The sequence below is a fragment of the Nestor notabilis genome, unplaced genomic scaffold, assembly GCF_000696875.1.
Source record: "Nestor notabilis isolate BGI_N333 unplaced genomic scaffold, ASM69687v1 scaffold8184, whole genome shotgun sequence".
Taxonomy (NCBI): domain Eukaryota; kingdom Metazoa; phylum Chordata; class Aves; order Psittaciformes; family Psittacidae; genus Nestor; species Nestor notabilis.
The window spans coordinates 166-20,346 of NW_009926009.1; the positions used below are offsets into that span (position 1 = coordinate 166).

The 20,181-nt window shown below is 38.1% G+C and overlaps 1 protein-coding gene across 1 annotated transcript; it reads left to right on the forward strand.

Annotated features, from left to right (window-relative positions):
• The first annotated feature begins 930 nt into the window (after positions 1-930).
• On the forward strand, positions 931-13,718 carry LOC104404791 (cortactin-binding protein 2-like). The gene is made up of 7 exons (XM_010013318.1): positions 931-1,059; positions 4,567-4,772; positions 4,998-5,183; positions 6,912-6,972; positions 7,744-7,876; positions 9,798-9,899; positions 12,946-13,718. The coding sequence occupies exons 1-7, from the start codon at positions 998-1,000 to the stop codon at positions 13,189-13,191; spliced, it is 996 nt and encodes a 331-aa protein (XP_010011620.1). The 5' UTR covers positions 931-997; the 3' UTR covers positions 13,192-13,718.
• Positions 13,719-20,181: the final 6,463 nt, after the last annotated feature.

The following is a 20,181-nucleotide window of genomic DNA, read 5'->3' on the forward strand; positions in this document are numbered from 1 at the left end:
ATTAATCTGTTATAAAAATATGAAATAAAAGCTCGTTTATTGTTTGAGTAGACTATTTCAAAGATCCTTGCTCTGTATTCTGATACCTTGTTTGCGCCTTAATATTCATGTTTTCCGCTGAAAAGCTCTTTTCCCCTTATTTTGGACAATTAGGATATGTTGGAAGAATTTAAATGTTTTTCTACATGAACATTACCTTGTTGATCTGTAGGCTCTTGTCAAGAAGCTCTTGCTTAATGCTGGCAAATAACTACCCTTAGTGCATCTTTTAATGCTTCCTTTACTTCAAACTGTTCCAGTGGATAATCCTAGGATTAGGATGATGAAGACTGTAATTTGGAGTCAGATGAAACAAGATTTTTCTGGCACAACATAATTTGCATTTAACAAGGCATACTGAAAAATGTGAGTCTTGGAGGAAGGCATCTTTCCTTCATTGCTGCTAAATCTAAAATCAATATGGAAATCCACTGACAACATGCCTAGATCAGAACTTCCTGTTCAGTGTGATTGTATGTTCTTTTATATGCTTTATTTATATCACATACATTGCAGAGGATGTTGTAGGTATCTCTTTTAATCCTAATCTTAAACGCCATAGAAAAAGCACTGCTGCCAAATTTGTGCCTGTTTCCCACAAAAAGTAGAGGCATGTCAATTTATGGATAAGGAGATATCTTTTAAAGTTGAGTTGGGGAAATAAGTTTTAATACAAGAAAGCTTCAGTATATTCCATAAAAAGGTCTGCCCAGCTCATAACTGTTCCTGATTTTTCTAATGGCAATATAGCAGGAAAAGAAAAAACAAAAAGCCTACTTGGATTTTCAAGGAAAAGTGTTTGCAGCAGAGTCCTTACGTCAAACATTTTTTCTCTTTGCAGTTCAGAGGCAAAGTACCTCCTCCATGTGATCCTGTGTGCAAGATCATAGACTGGATTCTTGCTGTTTGGCACCAGCTGAACTCTTGCTTATCACGTCTAGGAGCACCTGAAGCACTTATGGGGCCAAAACATTTCTTCTCTTGTCCGGTGGTGCCAGGGCATGGCCAAGTGACAGTGAAGTAAGATTGCTGTTTCCTGTTTGACACTGTTCAGTGCCAACTAAATACTTATTGCAAATATAGTAGTTACATTTCTGCTAAACTCCACCTGACTCAACAACCTTGAAAGTATTTTAGTGGAAATTGAAAGTTTTAAACTTTTGTTTCATATTTAATTACTGGAAGGGTAATTCTGAACGGCATAAGTGTGAACTGGGTGTGTCACACTGGTTGAAAGTCAGTCCTTTTTGTTATTTTCTGACACACAGGTTGCTCAGTATTACTTATACTGCAATGGCTAATTATTGCTCAACCCTTTAAAGGTTTTGTTCTTCATTTCAAGAGAGCACTGTAAAGAAAGCTGTTCATTAGTAAACAGACCAAAACAAAATTCTAGAATTCTGAGCTTGAAAAGTTGATAATGTTTCCTTTTAAAGTTGTACATGTGGGAAATTTGGAGAATGATTTCTAACTCTTTTTAATATCGGTATCATTTTTAAACATAGATGCGATCTTAGAGATGTACTAGCTTAGTAAATAAGGCAGATGTATACACATGGTTAGATGTCCAGTAGAATAAAAGAAGAATGACGAAAATTTTGTCTCTTCTTGCCTACAATTGCACACGCATCTACTCACGTTCCAACTTTTCTGCAAATGCTAGCAAGTGATACAAGAAATAGTTACAGAATTTAAAATAGATTAATTGCATGCTAAGATGTTGCTTGGCTGTATTGGAAAGGTAATGAACCCCTAAGATTCAAAATTATTCAGAATTCAAATAATATTAGTTTCTAAAGATGAGACATTACTTTTCTCATCCTGCTTCATAGCATTCTCCTGAATTGCCACTTCTCTTCCCTCTCTGACTTTTCTCTCTTGTACTAGTTTCTGCTGACCTTCTTACATGGTCCTTTGCTTAGCATATACACTGGCTTTTTCATCTTTTGTTCTGTCTGCAGATCTTAAAACATTTTGCTTGTTCATTTTCTGTATTTTTTTAAAAGGCAGATTATCTAACACCCAGAGTAATTATCAAAGTCTAAATCTAATCCATCTAATATGGATGTAGCACCGACATGAAATTTTATGGGTGCTGTGAAATAAAAAAGAATAAATTATACCTTGCATCTATCTCCTCTCTTCCTTTTGAATCACATCCTCCGAAATGTCTTAATCATTTATTTATTGCAGAGGCATCAGTAGAGGACAAAAAACCTGTTCCTTAGACACCTTAATAATGCATTTTGAGTTTGGATTTCTTCTATGTGTAACTTTGACTGGATTCACAATGCTTTATTTTGGGCACAACCCCAAAATGTCTTCTGGAGTAGTGATAAGCCGTCTGACTCCTCATTTTAATGTGGTTTTTTTTGTCCACTAATAAACAATCAAAAAGCACAGCTCCAGTGAGCACTTACTGGACACTTTTAGTTTAACAGCATGATGACTAACAGTGTGGTCATATAACTAGCAATAATTAGCTTTAATTAGCAGCTCAGTGGTTGCTGATATTTCAATCTAATTAACCACTCCTGTCCTCTTGCCCCTCCTTTCCACTGTGTTATTCTGCTGCTTTTGGCATTTGTTAAAGCTTCACTGAGCCAGTTTAATTCATTAGGACAGTAGACAGCTATCTACAGTCTGGGTTTCTTCTGGGCTAAGTGTTAGCATGAGGCAAGTGGCAGAAGCAGGCGGCTGGAAGGAGGAGTGAAGGCATGACAGGAAATTGTTTCCTGCTGTGTGCTGTTTCATGTAGCTTCCCATGGTTTGGAGAGTAGAGTGAGTAAATGAGGAAAATTTTAGCTACTTTTCTTTCTTGGTTTTGATCTAGGGAATTGAAGATGATGTTCCAACAGGAAAGAGTTTCACTTTACAGCTCTTTCTCAGGGACAGGAGTGTGCTCTACCTTTTGCAAGTATCCACTGGGGACCTGATCAAAATGAGCCCAAACCAGGTTGGAATTTTATTTAGAGAGGATGGCACTGTACAGTCCATCAATTATTAACTGTTAGCTTAGAATGGGCTCAATTAATTTTATCTTTGCAGCATTCATTTCTGACCATTTCTATTGGCAATACTGCAAAATGTCAAAAGCTTACATAGGCAGAAATGGAGAGAGTTCTTTATTACTAAAATGAATGCAATTGTTTATTTTGGTAGCTTACCTCAGCTAGCAGATGCAGACTGTATCTGTATGAAATAGTATGTACAATATTATGCTAAGGAAGCCTCAAGGAACAATGCCAATATGCATTTTTCGTCTTATTTTAACAACTGTATTAATTATTTTAAAGTAATGTAACTTTTATCAAGCTTATACCAGCACTTTGTAGCATGTTTATGTATCATAGAAACTCAATTTTATGCTTCATAACCAACCAAAAATACATCTATCAGATTTATGCATTCTAACTAAAAAAAACCCACCAAAACAACCAAAACCAAAAGAAGTCGTCATAATCTGCTGGATAATAAGATGGTTTCTGTGTATCAGCGTATCCAACAAAATGGTTCCTTTAAGTCAAACTGACAATTTAGCCTTCGCTTTTTCTGAATGGATTTCTGCAGAGCTGAAACACAGCATTATAGTCTGTAATTTCATATAAATAAACCCTCTGACTCTCAATCTTACCATCTTCCTCCCATAAGAGGCTATAGGGAAAAAAAAAAAAAACAACAAAAAAAACAGTTGGATTTGATCTAAAAAAAGACTGCTTCAGTGTCTGTTATAGATGTGAGCTGAGCCCTGAAACTCATAGCCTTTATCCCTTGAGAATCATAAGCTGAAAGAAATAGCATTTATTTATCACCTAACACAAATTTTTCACTTCTGTGCTAAAACAGCGTAATATTTATTTCTTAGGAAAGCAAAAGTCCCAGAAGAACCATGTCCTTTTGAATCAAATTCTTATAATCAGACCCAGTCTCTAAACCAGACTATCTGGAAAACCCACGGCATCCTGGAAACAGAGTTCACCATAGATCAAATAAACAAAGGAGAGAGAGATCAAGGCAGCTGTATGAATAGAAAAGTCTTGTAAACTGGGCAAGTTTTGAAACAGAGGAATACTGGAAAGGGTGCAGTCATAACTGAATACTTCCTTTTTCTCACGCTGGCAGCAAATAGGCTATGAATGAACACCTGCAGGCATGGAAATTTCTCCATGCACTGGCAAAGGTGAAAGAGGCTTTTTTTGTATATACATGAACACACATCTTTCTGGGACATCCCTTCTGTTAGCCTTAAAATGAAAAGGATAGTCCTTATCTGAAGGAGGCAAAGCCTCAGATGGTAAACAGTTTGCCAAAACAACCTGAAGAAAGTTAGATCAAATAATTTAATACAAACCAAACAAATAAACTCTACCTTAGATAAAATCAGTTCCTCTCTGACTTGAGGTACGTTATTAAGTCCAAAATATATGTGCTTACTGAAAATGCAAAATCTTCTATTTTACCCAAAGTATAAAATCTTGGGGCTTGATAATTGTATCTGAAGTTGAGGGATTGTTTGTGTGCCTACAGGTGGATGTCCAAATTATGGAATGCTGTGATAGCTCCCAGAGTTCAAGAAGCAATACTCTCCAGAGCCTCTGTGAAAAGACCATCTGTACCAGGACAAGTAATAGCCAAAAAAAATCCTAGCCAGGGTCAACAGGCTGTTGTTAAAGCTGCTCTCAGTATCTTGCTAAATAAAGCTGTTCTGCATGGCTGTCCTCTACCCAGAACAGGTAACAATGAACTGTTTGAAAGGCAAGTAGTTGTACATGGCTAAAGTGGGGCTTTTAACTTCTCAATTCCTTTTTCAAAACTTGCACAAAACAACTGTAGTAATGATGGGCAATATGTGGTTAAAAGTATTTCCAGTTGCTAAACTAAGTAGTTGTCTAAGATAGTTAAGGAAGAACCATTTGCAACAGTCAATTCTTCTTAACACTGTTCTACTTTTGTTCCAGAGTTAGATAATTATATAGCAGATTTTAAGGGAGGAAATTTTCCTTTATCCGTTGTTTCAAGCTACAAAAATTGTACTAAGAAAAGAGGTGAGAATACTTCTTGGAGAAAAGTGAGCACAAGTCCTCGCAAAAAGTCAGGCCATTTATCCTCCCAGTCATGGAATAAGCAGGATACACATACTGAAGGTAAAGCTTGCAATTTCGAATTCTATAAGAACGTGTGGGGAGTTAAGCTAACTTTTCTTCTATATTGTGAATTAAAAATTCTCAATTAAATTACATACATGTTTATGTTTACCAGTATAAAGTTGTTTACTTTTCCCCCCCAAAAAAATTACTTCTTTGTGGTATCCTAATTAATTTGGTTTTGTTTGTTTGTTTGTTCTAATGCCTTCCTGTTGTCTGATAATTAGGTAGGCTTTGGCTAAGATGGTCGAAGAGTGAGCACTGGTTCCACCTCATACTGTGTGGAACGACGCCCTGTCAGTCTTTTCCCCAATACCGGATGAGAGAAAGCTTCTCCTTAGTTCTGCACCTAATTTGTAGTATGCCTACTTTTGGGGTTGTTTTTACATATGCTTTATAGCTTTACTACAGTTATAACTATTGTCTGAATCCAAGTAAAAATAAATTAATGCTTGCATCCTCAGGTCATGCTTCCCTTGTTCATTCTCACTAGATAAACTGAGCTGAATAATCTAGAAGCCTGTAGTGGAAGGAAGAGATCTTTGGTTTTAAATGGAAGATTTATGTTTGATTTTCACTTTAATTGCAAAAAAACTCTGTAGTCACAGATACTGTAATGCCTTAAGGAAGTTCCTACATCATTTTCAGTGTGCTGCTTGATAAAGAAGGCTTTATATGACTTGGCCTCTGCATGTGTATAAATGTGAAAGTTACATTAGTAGCTAACGCTTTTGAAATGTCTTTTCACCTCAAGATCATAAGCCATCTAACAAGCAGTTTACCACACTGGGATAATGTCTGGGTATCATTCTTCTAGAAGTACACATCTCTCTAGAAGAACAACTTAGGAATACCATAACTGAATACAGTATAAACCAGGAAGAACATCTAGAGGACAAAATCAAATTAATTATTTTGCTTTCAGAAAATGAAGGTAAGTCCTTCAGAGAGGAGATTTAGGAAGGGATTTAGGAAGAGGCTTCCACACATACACTTTACAAACAGTGATTCTAGCCTCAATTACTTCATATATAAAAGATTGAAATACTTGATGCCTGGTACTTTGTAATGTTAAATTCAGCTATTCATTTCTTTGACTCTTGTTCAGAAAGAAGTCTGCTTTTTCTGAAGTGTAATTTAATGTCCTGGTTTTGCTTGCTGGTTCTCTGAATTGTGAATTTATCTAATCTCACTAAGAGGATTTAAGATATCAGGTGAACATAACCTGGAGTAGGATGTTTGATACTGTATATTGTTCCTGAAAGTGTTCTTGGAGCCCAGTTAATATCTGTGAATATAAGTAAAAAAAATTAAATGGCAAATTTAATTTTATTACCCTTTCATTTCTGACTGTCAGAATCAAATGTTGTTCCTGATTCCAAAGATAAGTTGTTTGATTTTACTTAAATGAAGCAAATGTAAAACTTTTCCTGTTGACAAGTGATTTCTCTTTGAGAGAATCGGTAAGGGTGGTTCAGCTGCCTCACAGAGAAACTTCATGTTCTGTCTTCTACAAAAGCTTTGGCAACTCATGCCCCGTTTCCCATTTGAGCAGTTCCTAGTGCTGCTCTGAGCAGTTTCAAGGAATGTATTCAGGTCTTTGACAGACTCTATTGATACAATTAGGCAGTAAATAGTAACCCATTTTTCCTGTTTATCACAGATTTTAGAATACAGAAATCAGTGCACATGATAACACACTAATAAGTCAATCTCTGTTTTGTGCAGGTATAAAATCCAAGACTATGTTGCAACCAAACTGTAAGAAAAGAGCTTCCCTTGCCACAAAGTAAGTTTTAGTTTCTGGTATTCATAACATTTAGCAAACAAGAAAGACGATAAAATTGTGTTGTAAACCTGCACATTATAATGAATATATGAAGAGTTCATATTTGTTCATGTTTTGGTTCTAAATCTGAAGAAAGTAATCCCTTTTAATTTTAACTTCTGAGAGAAAATAATTTTGATATTATTTTAGAATCCATTTCCGTAATCCAAACCTTGTGGCATTACATGTTTTTTTTATATAACAGAGTAGTCTGTGACTTAAGAATATTATGTAGCAGTTACTGTGGCATGAAAAGCCACCCATATGCTTTTTTCACCTCGCATTGTATTTTAAAAACTCCTCTGGCTCTTTTAGCTTACTGAATGGCAATTCACAATGGTATAGTGCATGCACTTTAGTCTAAATGATACAGAGTTTCTCTAAGAAAGTCTATGAGTTAGCCAGAGGGAACTGCATTTGAAACTTCAGTCTGATACCTTGCTTCTACAGGCACAGAGAGCATAGAATATTTATGCTTACAGTATGCCAGGGGTTTTTTAAGTGTTTAGAATGAAGTTCAAAAAGGAGAGAGGGATAAAATTGATTGCTTCCCTTACAAAGAGGAGAATCTTTGGAAAGAGTAGGCAGAAGAGTCCTTTGTTAAATTTCAGAATGAAGAGGTGATTTCGAAAGAAATTACTATTTTCAGGTGTGTATAATATTTATGCTTAAATTCTGTATCATAGCTTAATTTTAACTGTTCTGTTTCTTTTTTTTTTTTTTTCCAACCAGATCTTCAGAGAAGGTTCAATTGAAAACATTAAATCTGGAGCAGAGGCTGTCCCTTGGTTCTGATGATGAAGTAGATCTTGTGCAAGAACTTCAGAGTATGTGTTACAGCAAATCTGAGCCTGATATAAGCAAGGTACACACAAGGCTTTTAAATAATTTACTACATTACCATATGCAGTTGTTTGCTACGTGTTTGAATAAATTTTTAATTTACAAGCACTGCTTGAACTGAAGAAAATAATTAAATTATTTGGGAATAAGCCAAAGTCAACAAATAAATTATACATTTGAAGGTAAGTGGCCTAGTTTAATGTACATTATTTTAAATGACATCTTCACTATTTTTTCTTGTAGAGACTTTTTCAGTGGAGGCTGAAATTTATAAGTTCATAAATGTGAGTGACAATAGCTGCATTATTGCTCCCCATGTTATCTTTCATGCTGTTATTGTTTCCAGTGGGAAACTGTTTTGTAGTCATAAAGACATAGGAAGTTTTTCCTAATATGCATTGCACTTTTGCTTTGTTTGATGTAATCCCAATAGCCATCACAAAACTGGCTCAAAGCTCCTCTGCTGTGTAGGCAAAATGCATTTTTGCTGCCCCAAGCAAGAAAGAATGGATTGGCCTAGTTCTTTTTCTTTAAGAGTGGCAGAAGACAGTGAGGGATGCTTGCAAGGCTCAGGTTTGGGGCTGTGTTCTACACCAGAGTGGGTTGTGGGTGGTTATGGGAAGCCTGTTGGAGCAGAGGGTGGAGCCGTGGATCTCTCTCATTTTTCCTTCTACACTAAAAGCATCCAGCTCTCCCTGTAGGTGTAGCTATTTCTTCTTTTGCTTTTTTCCTCCTAGCACAGCAGAAATAGATGGCTGTGACAGCTGGTTGTGTTCACACCAGTGCAGCTGTTTCATATCTTTTGAAACACAGATGGAGTCAGTCTTCGGCTGTTGTCCAGTTAGGCTGTGCATTACATCCTGTAGGATCTCCCTGAACAGCAATTTCATTAGTTTTGCTTTATTAAGTATTCTGTTTATTCTTAGAAGTCAGCCAAGTTTTTATTAAAAAAAGAAATACTTGTGTTTGGGAAGATTTTTCAACCTATTTAATGAGATCCTTTTGTTTAGGGTTGGTTGTTTAAAGTATTTACAGTACTTGCATGAGTCACATGTGCCAAGCTGGCAAGCTCATCTCTAGTCAGTTAGCAGGGATTTACCATAGCTATCTTTGAAAGAATGGGATGTGCTTAAAGAAATGGTAACCAATTGAAAATTGTGTTTAATAACATTTAAAATGTAATTGCTTGTTGTTGACAATTCAAGGAAATATGGGTTAGATAAGGAAGGAGATAGATGTCACTGTCTTTTGTTCAGTTTCCTCACCATGGGTGGAACCATCCATGGCTGGAATTTCTGTTGTTAATTCCCCAGCTGCCTAGTAGAGTCTTACAGAAGTGAGGGTGCTGTTGCATGTTTTCTTTGTGTGATGTAATTTCAGGCTGCCATCAAAGTAAGTAATTCTACCCTCTGATTTTCCCTCTCACTCAAATATGTTTCTGCTGCCCCTGTTATGTTTGGATTGAGTACTTTTGCAGTTGCTGAGTTGAATCAGATCAGCTTGCCCCAGGATAAAATACCTAGTTTTCAGTGAGGACAGAAGACTGGTAAGACTTACTCTGTTGATGGTCACAAAGGTTGATGGAAAAAATTAGAGAAGAAACATAGCAGGAGGAATAGAAAAGGATCATTCCTTTCGGTGATGTTCCTGGGGCTGGTTACAATTCAATGGGAAACTGCCCTTAAGCTCTGCTGAATAGTATTGCTCTGGAAATGTGCATTTCATTTTCCTCTGATAATAGTTGATGTGAAATCTCTCCCTTTATTTCCTACAAACATACTCAAGTGTAAAGGAAAAATATTTAAATTGTTCTTTGGATATTTATGCATTGTGTTGCACAGAAATTATATGACAATAAAATCAAGACTCCCAAATTTAGCAAATTGAAACATAATCTCTGCTGTGAATAACTAAAAAAATCACCATTTTCCGATCTTTTTTAGATAGCAGATTCTAAGGATGAGCTATTGATGTTCAGTAACTCCCAGAACAATCCTGTGTTTTCAGCAAGCGGTACTAACCCAAATAAAACAACAGCACAAAAGGTAAGTGTAATGATTTTTGTAGTTGGATAGAGAAGGTGTCTTGAGTTTCTTCAAAATCTGAATTCCTGATTGGATCCAAAGAATTTATGTTCCAGGGCCCTGTTTATTGCAAGAATAAACTGTCATGATTCTTAGGAAACTTGCTAGACATACCATGCCAAGTCTCTTCCATGTGTCTCAATGGAAACTAAAGATTCATTAAACAATGGATGTATTTGCTTCAGTTTTCATGTTTACATAAAGTCATCTCCCTAGGCCAAATATTGTTGACATTACTTTGACACTGTATGTTATTTGAATCAGATTTTGAGAGAAATAAAACCCGGATTCATTGTTCAACCTCCCGCTCCCCCAGTTAATGTTACACAGTAAGTTTGCAAAAGCATAAAACTTTGTAAAATTATTGATGTAAAATTGCTGGGTCATGGTTCATTTTTGTCCCTTTATTTATTTATTTTGTAGTGGTTACCCAAATATTTATTATTTCAAACCACTGTTTTCCTAAGTGTTGTTATCTAAGTAGAATTGAGCTGCTCTGGTGTCAAAGCTCTCATCTCAGCGGTACAAATTTTGAGAAGAGATGATACTACAAGAGTTTGTAATTTTATTTTTTTAAGGGTATTCGGTTTCTTTCTCTACCTAGCTATTTGTTGTAATATACTTGTCTTGTTGTAATATATTTATTTTGCCATCTTATTTACAAGAAATCAAAAGAAACCCTATATTATAGGTTGGGTGATACTGGGAAAAGACAGTCTAAATGTAAACAAACTTCAACTTCAGAGCAGTTTCAGAGTGGGAAGATAAGCTGAATACTACTGGAGGGTCTAACAGGTCCACTGGCATTGTCTTTTCAGAAACTGAAATAATTTATTGTGGGTGGTAATGTCCCTGCTAAATCTGAAGATGAAATTATATCCTATTTAGTTTTCATTCTTTGGATAATAAATCAAAAATTACGCTTTCTCTGTTAAATTTTTTTTCCTTTTCTTTCTGGCTGCATGTGGTTTTGAACATCAAGAGAGCTTCTGAGCACATGGCTCAATTGACCTCAGCCAGAGCAGAAGCTGTTGCCTGTGTTCCCTCACTAGGCCCTCTATGTTCCCTTGACAGGGGTTCCCTAGAGTCCAGTTCAGACACTTTTGTCTGACTGAGACACATCGTTTTCTAGAGATAGATACTCTATTTTTCTGTAGGTACAGTGAAGTAGCCCTGAAAACAGCTTAACTTGCAGACCTAAGCATTAAAAAAGCTAAAGTTGGATGACATGTCCTACCACCCTTGCCGTCGTATTTTTTCGTACACGTATATTCAAAATGTTGGGATATTTTCTGTAATTTTACTTAAAGTCCAAGGAACATTCTCTGCTAACAGAAACAATTTTAACATTGCAGATCCACATTTAGATACGCTGATTTTGAATATTTCTCTAAACATATTAATTTCAGACATTCCAAATCAGAGCTTCACATAGTGGTTATGCCTGGATCACTTGGTAAGCCAGCTGACCTATCCATTCCTACCATAAATTTTTCCTAGTGATTTTTGTTTTCTGTTAAAATTCCTTTTAAGAGTATAAGGCATAACTATGTTGACTTTGGAGGCAGACAGGCTTGACTACCTTTGAGTTTGCTGAAGAATTAGTCAAAATATTTCATACAGAATAAAAAAAAGAAATTATTTCCCGTATCTCTGTGGGCAAATGTTGGCCAAAATGAAAAGAAACACAACCCAAGTTTTCGCTAGAAGGGAAAGAGATCTAATAGATCTAATCTAGATCTGTTCTAGATTTAGTCATTACTACAACAAATTTCTCAGAAATCTGGAAGAGCACAGTCTTAGTTTGCAAGCAAAAGTGAAACTTTTTAGAGTCAGTTTGTAACAATGATGAACACTCAGATGCAAGAACTGATGTCTGAAAAAGTTTGCAATTAGAAAAGCCTGCTTTTCTGAAAGTAGAGTTCTGGAGGTAACAAAAGCAATACTGCAGGAGCAGAGGAGATCTTACCAACAGAATGAGACAAATTACTTCATAGGGCAACATACCCTTTTTTTTTTTTTTCTTTTTTTTTTTAATTGGCTGGAAGAAGAAATGCTTTCAAGGATGTGAAGGGGACAGAGAAAATTGGTAAGAGATGCAAAATCTTTAATCCAGGATACAAACAAACTGATGGAATCAGGGATTAATAAGGAATAGGTGGCAATGAGTAGTCTGTTTTCATGACAGCAACCTTTACGTGAAGAGCAGTAGCTGACAGTGATGGTGAAAATGAACTTTTTAATATCGCTGCCCAGAAGGTGATCAGGATTCAGCTGATGCCAGCAGTCCCAGTTCCCCTTTCCTGTAAGTGGAAAGGTAGGCATCTCTCATGAAAAATGTAAGTTAGTGACCATCATAAAATGGCTTAACTAACCTCTTTCTCCTTGACTGTAAAGGAACAAACAGTGACAATGTACCTGACTTTGGCACTTCAGGTATCTAAATTTGGGCAGAGTGGATATTGGGCAGGTCCAGTTCTTAAGACTGCAGCTACTTAGCATAAATATTTAAAATGTAACTATCATTTCAACTTCCAGTCTTGAAATGTTGGGCTTTGTCAGAATTATTTTGTCGTTATTTATGGCCTTGCTGGTACAAAAATGCGCATCTTCATTCAAACTGTAATGCTGAATTTTTTTCTCATAACTACCTAAACTTTGATTTTTCCCTTTTAGCTGTGTCTGCAGCTGTCATTTTTTCCACACTAATGGAAGAAAGAACATGCATTTTTTATTTGGGTACTCCTGAAACTGAAACATCTGAGAATCAAATCTAAGGGTTTTTTTTCTCAGTGGCAAACACTCCATTGACTGATTTTGATGTTCTAAGGTGTTGATGATATTTCCTTTCAGTCAAAGAAGCAAAAAAGAGCCATAGTTTCTTCACCAGGTAGTAAGAAGCTGTCCTATTAAACTGCAAAAGGTTGGGGCTGGTAGGGTTGGTTGGTTGTTTTTCAGCCCAAATGGCAATAATTATTTATACAGAAAATGGGGTTTTTTTTCACAGGATGGAACACGTCCTCTCAGCAGCAGTCGACCTGTGGAAAGCAGCAACAGTAAATCAATGACAGAGTTGGGTGTTTCAAGAGTTAAATCTTTTCTTCCTGTTCCTAGAAGTAAAGTCACCCAGCCTTCTCAGAATACTAAAAAAAGCAGCAGCAGTAATACAAGGCAAATAGAAGCAGATAACACCACAAAACGAGAGATCTGGAATTTGCACAAAAAAGAACCAACAGAAAAATCTAATAAATAAACCTGCCTACCATACAATTTTCTGTGTTCATATAATCTCTACTGCAAAGAACCAAGTACTCAAATATGTAAATATTTTTTTAAAATAAACTGTTTCCCTGTAATGTAAAGTTTGTACAGGACCACAGTTTCATTTCTATGTAAATCGGCTAGAAATTATATCGATTTAAACTTCAGAAATGGGCAGTTTTGCAACCTTCAGAGACAATAGGGTTTGAGGTATTTTTTCTTCCTTTATTATGAAAATTACTCATTTAACTGATAATATTCAGGGGTATTACCACAGGATTCTGTTTGTGTATATACTGTACATAAATATATTCTATTAAGTTCACGTGTTAAACTGCATTCAGATGAGTTGCACAGTATGTACAGCAATGGCTTAATGCTATTGTACATGCATTTTAAAGACATGTTTTTATCTTCATTTATTGAAAAATTAATGGAATGTGGCAATAACTAAAATGATTGGAAATGCAGATCAATTACTTTCAGCTACAAGCCATACCGAATACTTTGATTTCCCCATCCTCTGCCTGCTAAATTGTGATTTTGTTTCTCCCAAGCTTTTCTTCATCTAAAATGTCATGAATTTCCATTATAACTTTAATCTTTTAAAAAAGGAAAGAGATTGAGAAATTAAAATGCAATAAGTTATTTTTCTCAGACTCTTATTCTTTGATAAAACTGAAGACAATGTGATCATTTATTAACTTAGCTTTTCTTGTATACTGTAAAAACTTTTATATACTTCATTAATGTTTTAAAAGTATCTGAGAAATAGTGTTTTACAGAAACAGACTTTACTGAAAAGGAATTTGAGCACAAGCTTAACTACGGTATTATCACAGATAATGTAGTAGCGATAACATGAGTTACTATGTAATTATCTATTTCTATTGTGGATTTAAGATGTAATTGCTGTGGAATTATACTTGAGTTGCAGTTAAAATTAAAGTCTTTATCATTTTCCCCCCACTACAGAGGTAGCTCGTGTTCCCAGGAGGAAGCGTTTCTATAAAGGGTGTATTTCCCTGTCTCTCTTTTTGGTCTTTATTTGCATACTTGTGAATGGTAGTGATGTGGAAACACTCGTGTCTAGGTCTTGGTTTATGGTAGGCAGAGGAAAGCATAGAGTTTTCCTGACATCAGACTTGGGTGCCTGCCAATCGGCCACCTGGGGATAGTTTAGAGAACTGCGGACAGTAACAGGGTCATGCCTGTAACTTTCAAAGTAGCATTTTTCTCAAATTAAGCCTGGAAGAGGAAAGGATTACTGAACTGTTTCTTAACGCTTCACCTTTGTACGTAAAAGTCATCCCAAGCTCATGTCAATAAAATTTTTCTACTGCATATTGTCTTTCTATCTCTTAGTTTGGATGTGTGTTATCTCTATAGGTATAGAGTTTCATTAGAAGCTTATTTCTGTTATCATTTCCCAGACAATATATTTAGAAACTACCTTGTCTTTCGGTAACCACTGTTTTATTAAAATTTCAATTTGTTTTGTGATAGTAACACAAAAACAAATACTGGTCATTTCTCTAGAGCTTTCCCCCACCCCCAAGTAATTTAATGCTGAAAAATTAGATGCTACTTTTGCAGTTGGTTATCAGCAGAACAAGTCAGCTGCAAACTGCTGCAGATCATAGCAGAGCAATGGATCTCAGCAACCAGGATCCCTGAAGCAGTGTGAGCAGTGGCGTGGTAGCTTGTGTAAAATGCTCATCCATGAATTCCCTGGTGAGGAGCAACATGGAAAACATTTTTTGTAGGGATCACACACCTGCAACATCAGGATTTGTAATAACAATAAATCGTCTTTTTTTCCTAAAAAAAAAAAAAGGCTATAAAGAAAAGAAGAAAAATCCTGGCATGCTTCTAGACTAGGTTTGTCCTACATTGAAAATACATGTTGGAAATGTCAGCCCTCATTTAAATCATGACTTAGCAGTGTGTTCCTGTGTGGGAAGATCTTGGGCACAGTGTCCTAAAGCATATTTTGAGATATATTTTAAGACTCTGCTTATTGTCTGTGAGAATCAAAAGTCGCCTGTACTGTACTTAGAGTGAAAATCTGCAGAAGACAGAGTAACTTTCTGTTCATGTTTGAAAGTTAGGTCTCCTGCTAAATTTAGCATTGCCTTTCGATGCCCCCATTAGCTTTCCTTTTCAGCCTGCTGTCCTAATCTCCCTCCATCTGCATCTTTTACTTGGTTGACCTCTATCTGCTAATATTTTGTCTGCCTGTTCAACACATCTGCAATCTTCATACAACTTCAATCACACGCTACTTTTCCGGTCTCCTAATTGAATCTTATCTTCTGTAGTAACTGTGAAGCTTCTTGTTAGGCAGTATCAGTTCCTGCCCTCAAAAGGTAAATGCCATATAGCCATACAGTGGTTTGCATGTGAACACACTGGCTCCTCTGCTGGTTTATCGTTTGGATTGTGACAGATGATGCAGAAGCAAGGCAAGGCTTTGGTCATGCACTCAAGGCTTCACTGCGTCTTCAGATTCTTCCTGCAGTACCACAGACAATGCTCCTCATACATGGCTTGTAATATTGACTACTCTCATTTTGGGTTAGAGTACTGCATATGGCTCATCTGGCTCTGGGGTCCCTAACATAACAAGGACATGGACCTGTTGGAGTGAGTCCAGAGGAGGGACACGAAGATGCTCAGAGGGCTGGAGCACCTCTCCTGTGAAGACAGGCTGAGAAAGTTGGGCTTGTGCAGTCTGGAGAAGAGAAGGCTGTGGGGAGACTTAGAGCAGCTCCGAATACCAAAAGGGGGCCTTTCAAGAAAGCTGGAGAGTGATAGGACAAGGGGGAATGGCTTTAAACTGAAAGAGGGAAGATTAGATATTAGAAAGAAATTACTTAGTATGAGGGTGGTAAGGTACCAGCACAGGTTGTCCAGAGAAGCTGTGGCTGGCCCATCCCTGGCAGTGTTCAAGGCCAGGGTGGGCAGGGCTTTGAGAAACCTGGTGTAGTGGGAGGCATCCCTGCCCATGGCAGGGGGGTTGGAACTAGATGATCATTAAGGTCCCATCCAACCCAAACTATTCTATGGTTCTATGAAAATCCTTCTTCTTCATTCCTTCCTGTGTTGTCAGCAGAGAGGTTTTAAATGCTGTTCCTATGGTGAGCCATGCTGCTCCGCACTGCACTCCACTCCCATCTATAACCCCCTTCCCATATCTTTAAAAGGGGTGAGGTAAGTGAAAAGGGAGATACCCTGCCTACATGGAGTACTACCTCAGGAAGCGTACAGAAGTTTCTCATTCCACAGGCTGCTAGGTCAGTGAAAGACGTAATTTAGCCCCTATATGATTGCACTACATTCCTTATACATGGCTCAATCCCTTCATTGAGAGAAACATGAAAGATCATTCTCATCCACCAGTGACCTTGGTAAATCCTAAACGTTCCATCTCTCAAAGTCAGTCCTGAAAATAAAATTTTTCAGCACATCTCCCTATGGTTCTTTATTTCGTGACAAAGAACATGGAATATGTTCCTTAAAAGAATGTTCAAGTCCATCAGACAATATCTGCCATGGTTATTGAGTTGCTGAGCATGACCTCTACAGTGAAAAGGGTGAAGAAACCCACTCCATCATTCAACAAAGGCAAACTCAGAGGGCCTGAATTGCTGGGGCGTGTCTCTTCCTGTAATACAGCTCGATAGATTTACAAAACAAATCAAAATCCTCCAGCTTCCCCGTAAAACCAGAACCTCCACAGGTGAAAGATGCTTGTGGAAGGACTCAACTTGAAGAAAGGATGAGGGACCCCTTTCTGGGTGCGAACTCCACCTAAAGTGATGTTTACAATATGCAAACCACAATTAAGAGACTTCAGGATTACAAAGAGGGCTGTTCTTCAGAAACTGGAAGTCAAAGCGACTGTCGTGGCAATAAAAAGTGGTGTTTGTACTGGGCCGCAGTAAAGGCAGACGCAGAGGGCAGAGGTTTGCTTTTGTGCAGTTAAGGTATTGGAAAGAAAGGACTTTGAATTCTAAGGATTTGGAGGAACAGAAGAAAGTCTAGAAGAGGGGAAAGACTTCCTGCACACAGTGGCCCAACTGTAGTTTGGCTGATATTAGCTCAAAAAGGAGCTGGGGTGCATTCCCCTGTGTTCTGCTGTTCAGCACAGGCTTAGGAGAAAACAGCAAACCAGTAACTGGCAGGTCCAGTTGCTGGCACCTTCCTTTTCCAGCTGCAATGAGCTCACCAGCTCATCACAGACACAGCAGCAGCAGTTGTAGGCCCCTGAACATATCAGAGTGACAGAAATTCAGTTTTACAAAGCATGTTTGAAAGGTTTGTGGAGAGGAAACAAAGAAAACCCATCCATATATTAAACTTTGGTACCATGAGAAGCAACCTGTTGAGAAAGAAGAGAAAATAGCAGCAAGAAAGTTCTACATGACTTGAAAATCTTTAGCTGCATTTATAAGGGTTGTGTTTTGACACCGATGTATGTCCTGGTGAATAAAATCAGTAGTAATATTGTTTATCCTTGGAATAGGAAGTTGGTTTTGGAGAGCACAAGGGTTTGCAAACGAAATGTGTCACTGTATTGCACTGCACATTGTTTAATTTGCAAGATTTTTAGGCAGTAATTGATTGTCCGTTAATGAACAATTGTATATACAGTTTTAAAGTGTTAGCTTTTTGGTTTTTTCCCAAACGTTAAATCATAGCCAAGTGTTGGTAGAGCTAAAATACCAAATCTGTATCAGAAAGAGGAGACAAAAATTACCAGAATACTTTTTAGATAAAGTAAATTCAACAAATTACATAGTTCTGAACTGACCTACAACAACTATGTCAATTCAGAATGAAGGTAAGGAAATGTCTATAAGGCCCCTTTTCCAGGAGCTGCCACATTTCAGGGAAATAACTCAAACCAACTGCTTGAATAGGGCAGAATTCCACAAGTGTGGAGGCCATTAGATGTTCAGCAGCTCCAATGCTGGGTAACAGGCTGAGGCTTGTGGAAAGGGAAGACACAGATCTTAGGAAAGACTTGGGAAATAGATATTTAATGAGTAAAATACTAAAGTAGGTAAGATGACAGTCAAGCAACTGTGAAAGCAAAATCGTTTTTTGGAACAGTGGGCTTGTTCGCCCCTGGTGAGATGTGGAGCAGTTCCCGCTAATGCAATGATCAAGCTGCTTTGTGCAGTTACTTTGCACATGAGCTTTACAAAGACAGCCAAGTGTGTCCAGCTCAGGTGTGGCTGGGCCAACCTTCTCGTCCTTGCTGGCCTCAGAGCTTCTTAGTGCTGCATTCGCTGTTTGTACCCTTCTGTTGTCTCCTCTGTACTGAAGGAGAGCTACCAATCCTGCAGAGTAGTTTCACTCTTTACAGCTTTTTTCAGTTTCTTCCTAGGAGGCTGAAAATTAAATTATCACATGTAGTACTAGAGTCATCATGCTCTTGTCTTCGGCCATATACTGTACACACACACCTTCTAATAGTAGAAGTATGTGTTTTGTAATAGCAAAGTGCTTTGGGAAGAGTATTTTTTTATATATGGTGTTTTTTTTCAATCAAATATCTGCAAAATGAAGCACATGAAAAGAAAAATTCTGTTAAGTAATGCTCATCCTGTGTTCATGAAGGTCGTAGTTTGTTCCTTCCTTCCACTGTGCTTGGGTTATAGCCTCGTTTTCTTTTCTTTTGTTTTTCCCTTTTCCCTCCTTGTGCTCCATTTTCCACCATGAATAGCATGTGCAACCTCCCAGTTAACTTTGGCAAACAGCCCTGGGAGCTGTTATCCCACCAGCAGCGAGTACAAGAATGCTTGTTCTAAAAGGTAACGTGCTCCTCTCGACCCTGGTTGGGAAGCAGATGCTCTTCTCTTCCTCATTATGGAGGCTGGTACCAACTTGCCTTCTGTTCCAGCCTGAATGGTGAAGTAGCTGAAGTGGCATTTCTGGCCTAAAAGAAACAGCACGTTCCTCTCCTGCCTTTTCCCACTTAAAGGGCAGAGAGAGGAATTCCTGCAGCCCTTGCCCAGGCCCTTTGGGACAGGCAGCAGAGTGCTGGCAGGCAGGGGGTGATGGCAGGGGGCCCCCCGCTGTGCTGCAGGCAGGGGCCATCAGCTCACTGACTTACTTGTGCCTTCAAAGCACTCCTTCGAGTGTTTGCATCAGCAGCTTCCACACATCCTGCCCGCTGCGTGCTCCCACTGTATTTCTCTCTTCCCTCCTTGAAATGTCTCTGTGTCCACTCAGTCCAAGTGGCCATCTCCTCACTCTGACAATGACCCCCCAAATTAACAGTACTGACTGTGCAAGCTTTGAAGTGAGCACTGAGCCTCATGCTGCCGTGGTTCTTTTCTTTTCTGCTGATCTTTACGTATCATCTTGTTTATTTGGATAATAAACTCTCCCACATGGTATGTCTGCTGCTCTTAGTAATATCCTGAAAAAGGAGGGATCCTTGGCATTCCTTCTGGGGCTTGGCTGTGCCACAGCAGTCCTGACCTCCCAGCCAGGCATGGCCGTGTGTGCTGTAAAGACTTGTACAAACAGAGAGAGCTGGCTGTGTGAGGAAAGCAATACACAGCATGAGGTGAACAGTTTGGGGGTAGGGAGAATGGAGATGGGGTTCAAAAGTGATGCTACTTCAGTATACAGTTGTTTTTCAGTTGTTACAAAGGCCAAAGCATGCAGAGTTTAGTGGCAGAGAAACAGTGGCATGGCAAAACTGAGACCTAAGGGTATGCAGAGAAATGTGAGCAGGAGGCATTGCTTCATGGAGAACATCAGAGCAGGGAGATGTTCACGCAGACAGAAAGGAAAGAGAGCCATGTAAGTGCTAGAAGATAGAAAAGCACAGCAGTGCAGTATGAAGGATTGGGCGGGGGGGAGGGGGGAATTGAGAAAGAAAAAGTGTATTTGCAGAGGAAATATGCAGAAAATATGTAACGTGGGATAGAACTAGCCCAAAACACGGGTGGGACAGGGTGCG

What these genes read in the sequence shown, in the direction of transcription:
- LOC104404791 (XM_010013318.1), top strand. Translation starts at nt 998, where the DNA reads ATGGGGCCAAAACATTTCTTCTCTTGTCCGGTGGTGCCAGGGCATGGC. An exon ending in GCAGGATACACATACTGAAG is followed by an intron (nt 5,184 to 6,911) that starts GTAAAGCTTGCA and finishes TGTTTTGTGCAG; the next exon opens with GTATAAAATCCAAGACTATG. An exon ending in AGAGCTTCCCTTGCCACAAA is followed by an intron (nt 6,973 to 7,743) that starts GTAAGTTTTAGT and finishes TTTTCCAACCAG; the next exon opens with ATCTTCAGAGAAGGTTCAAT.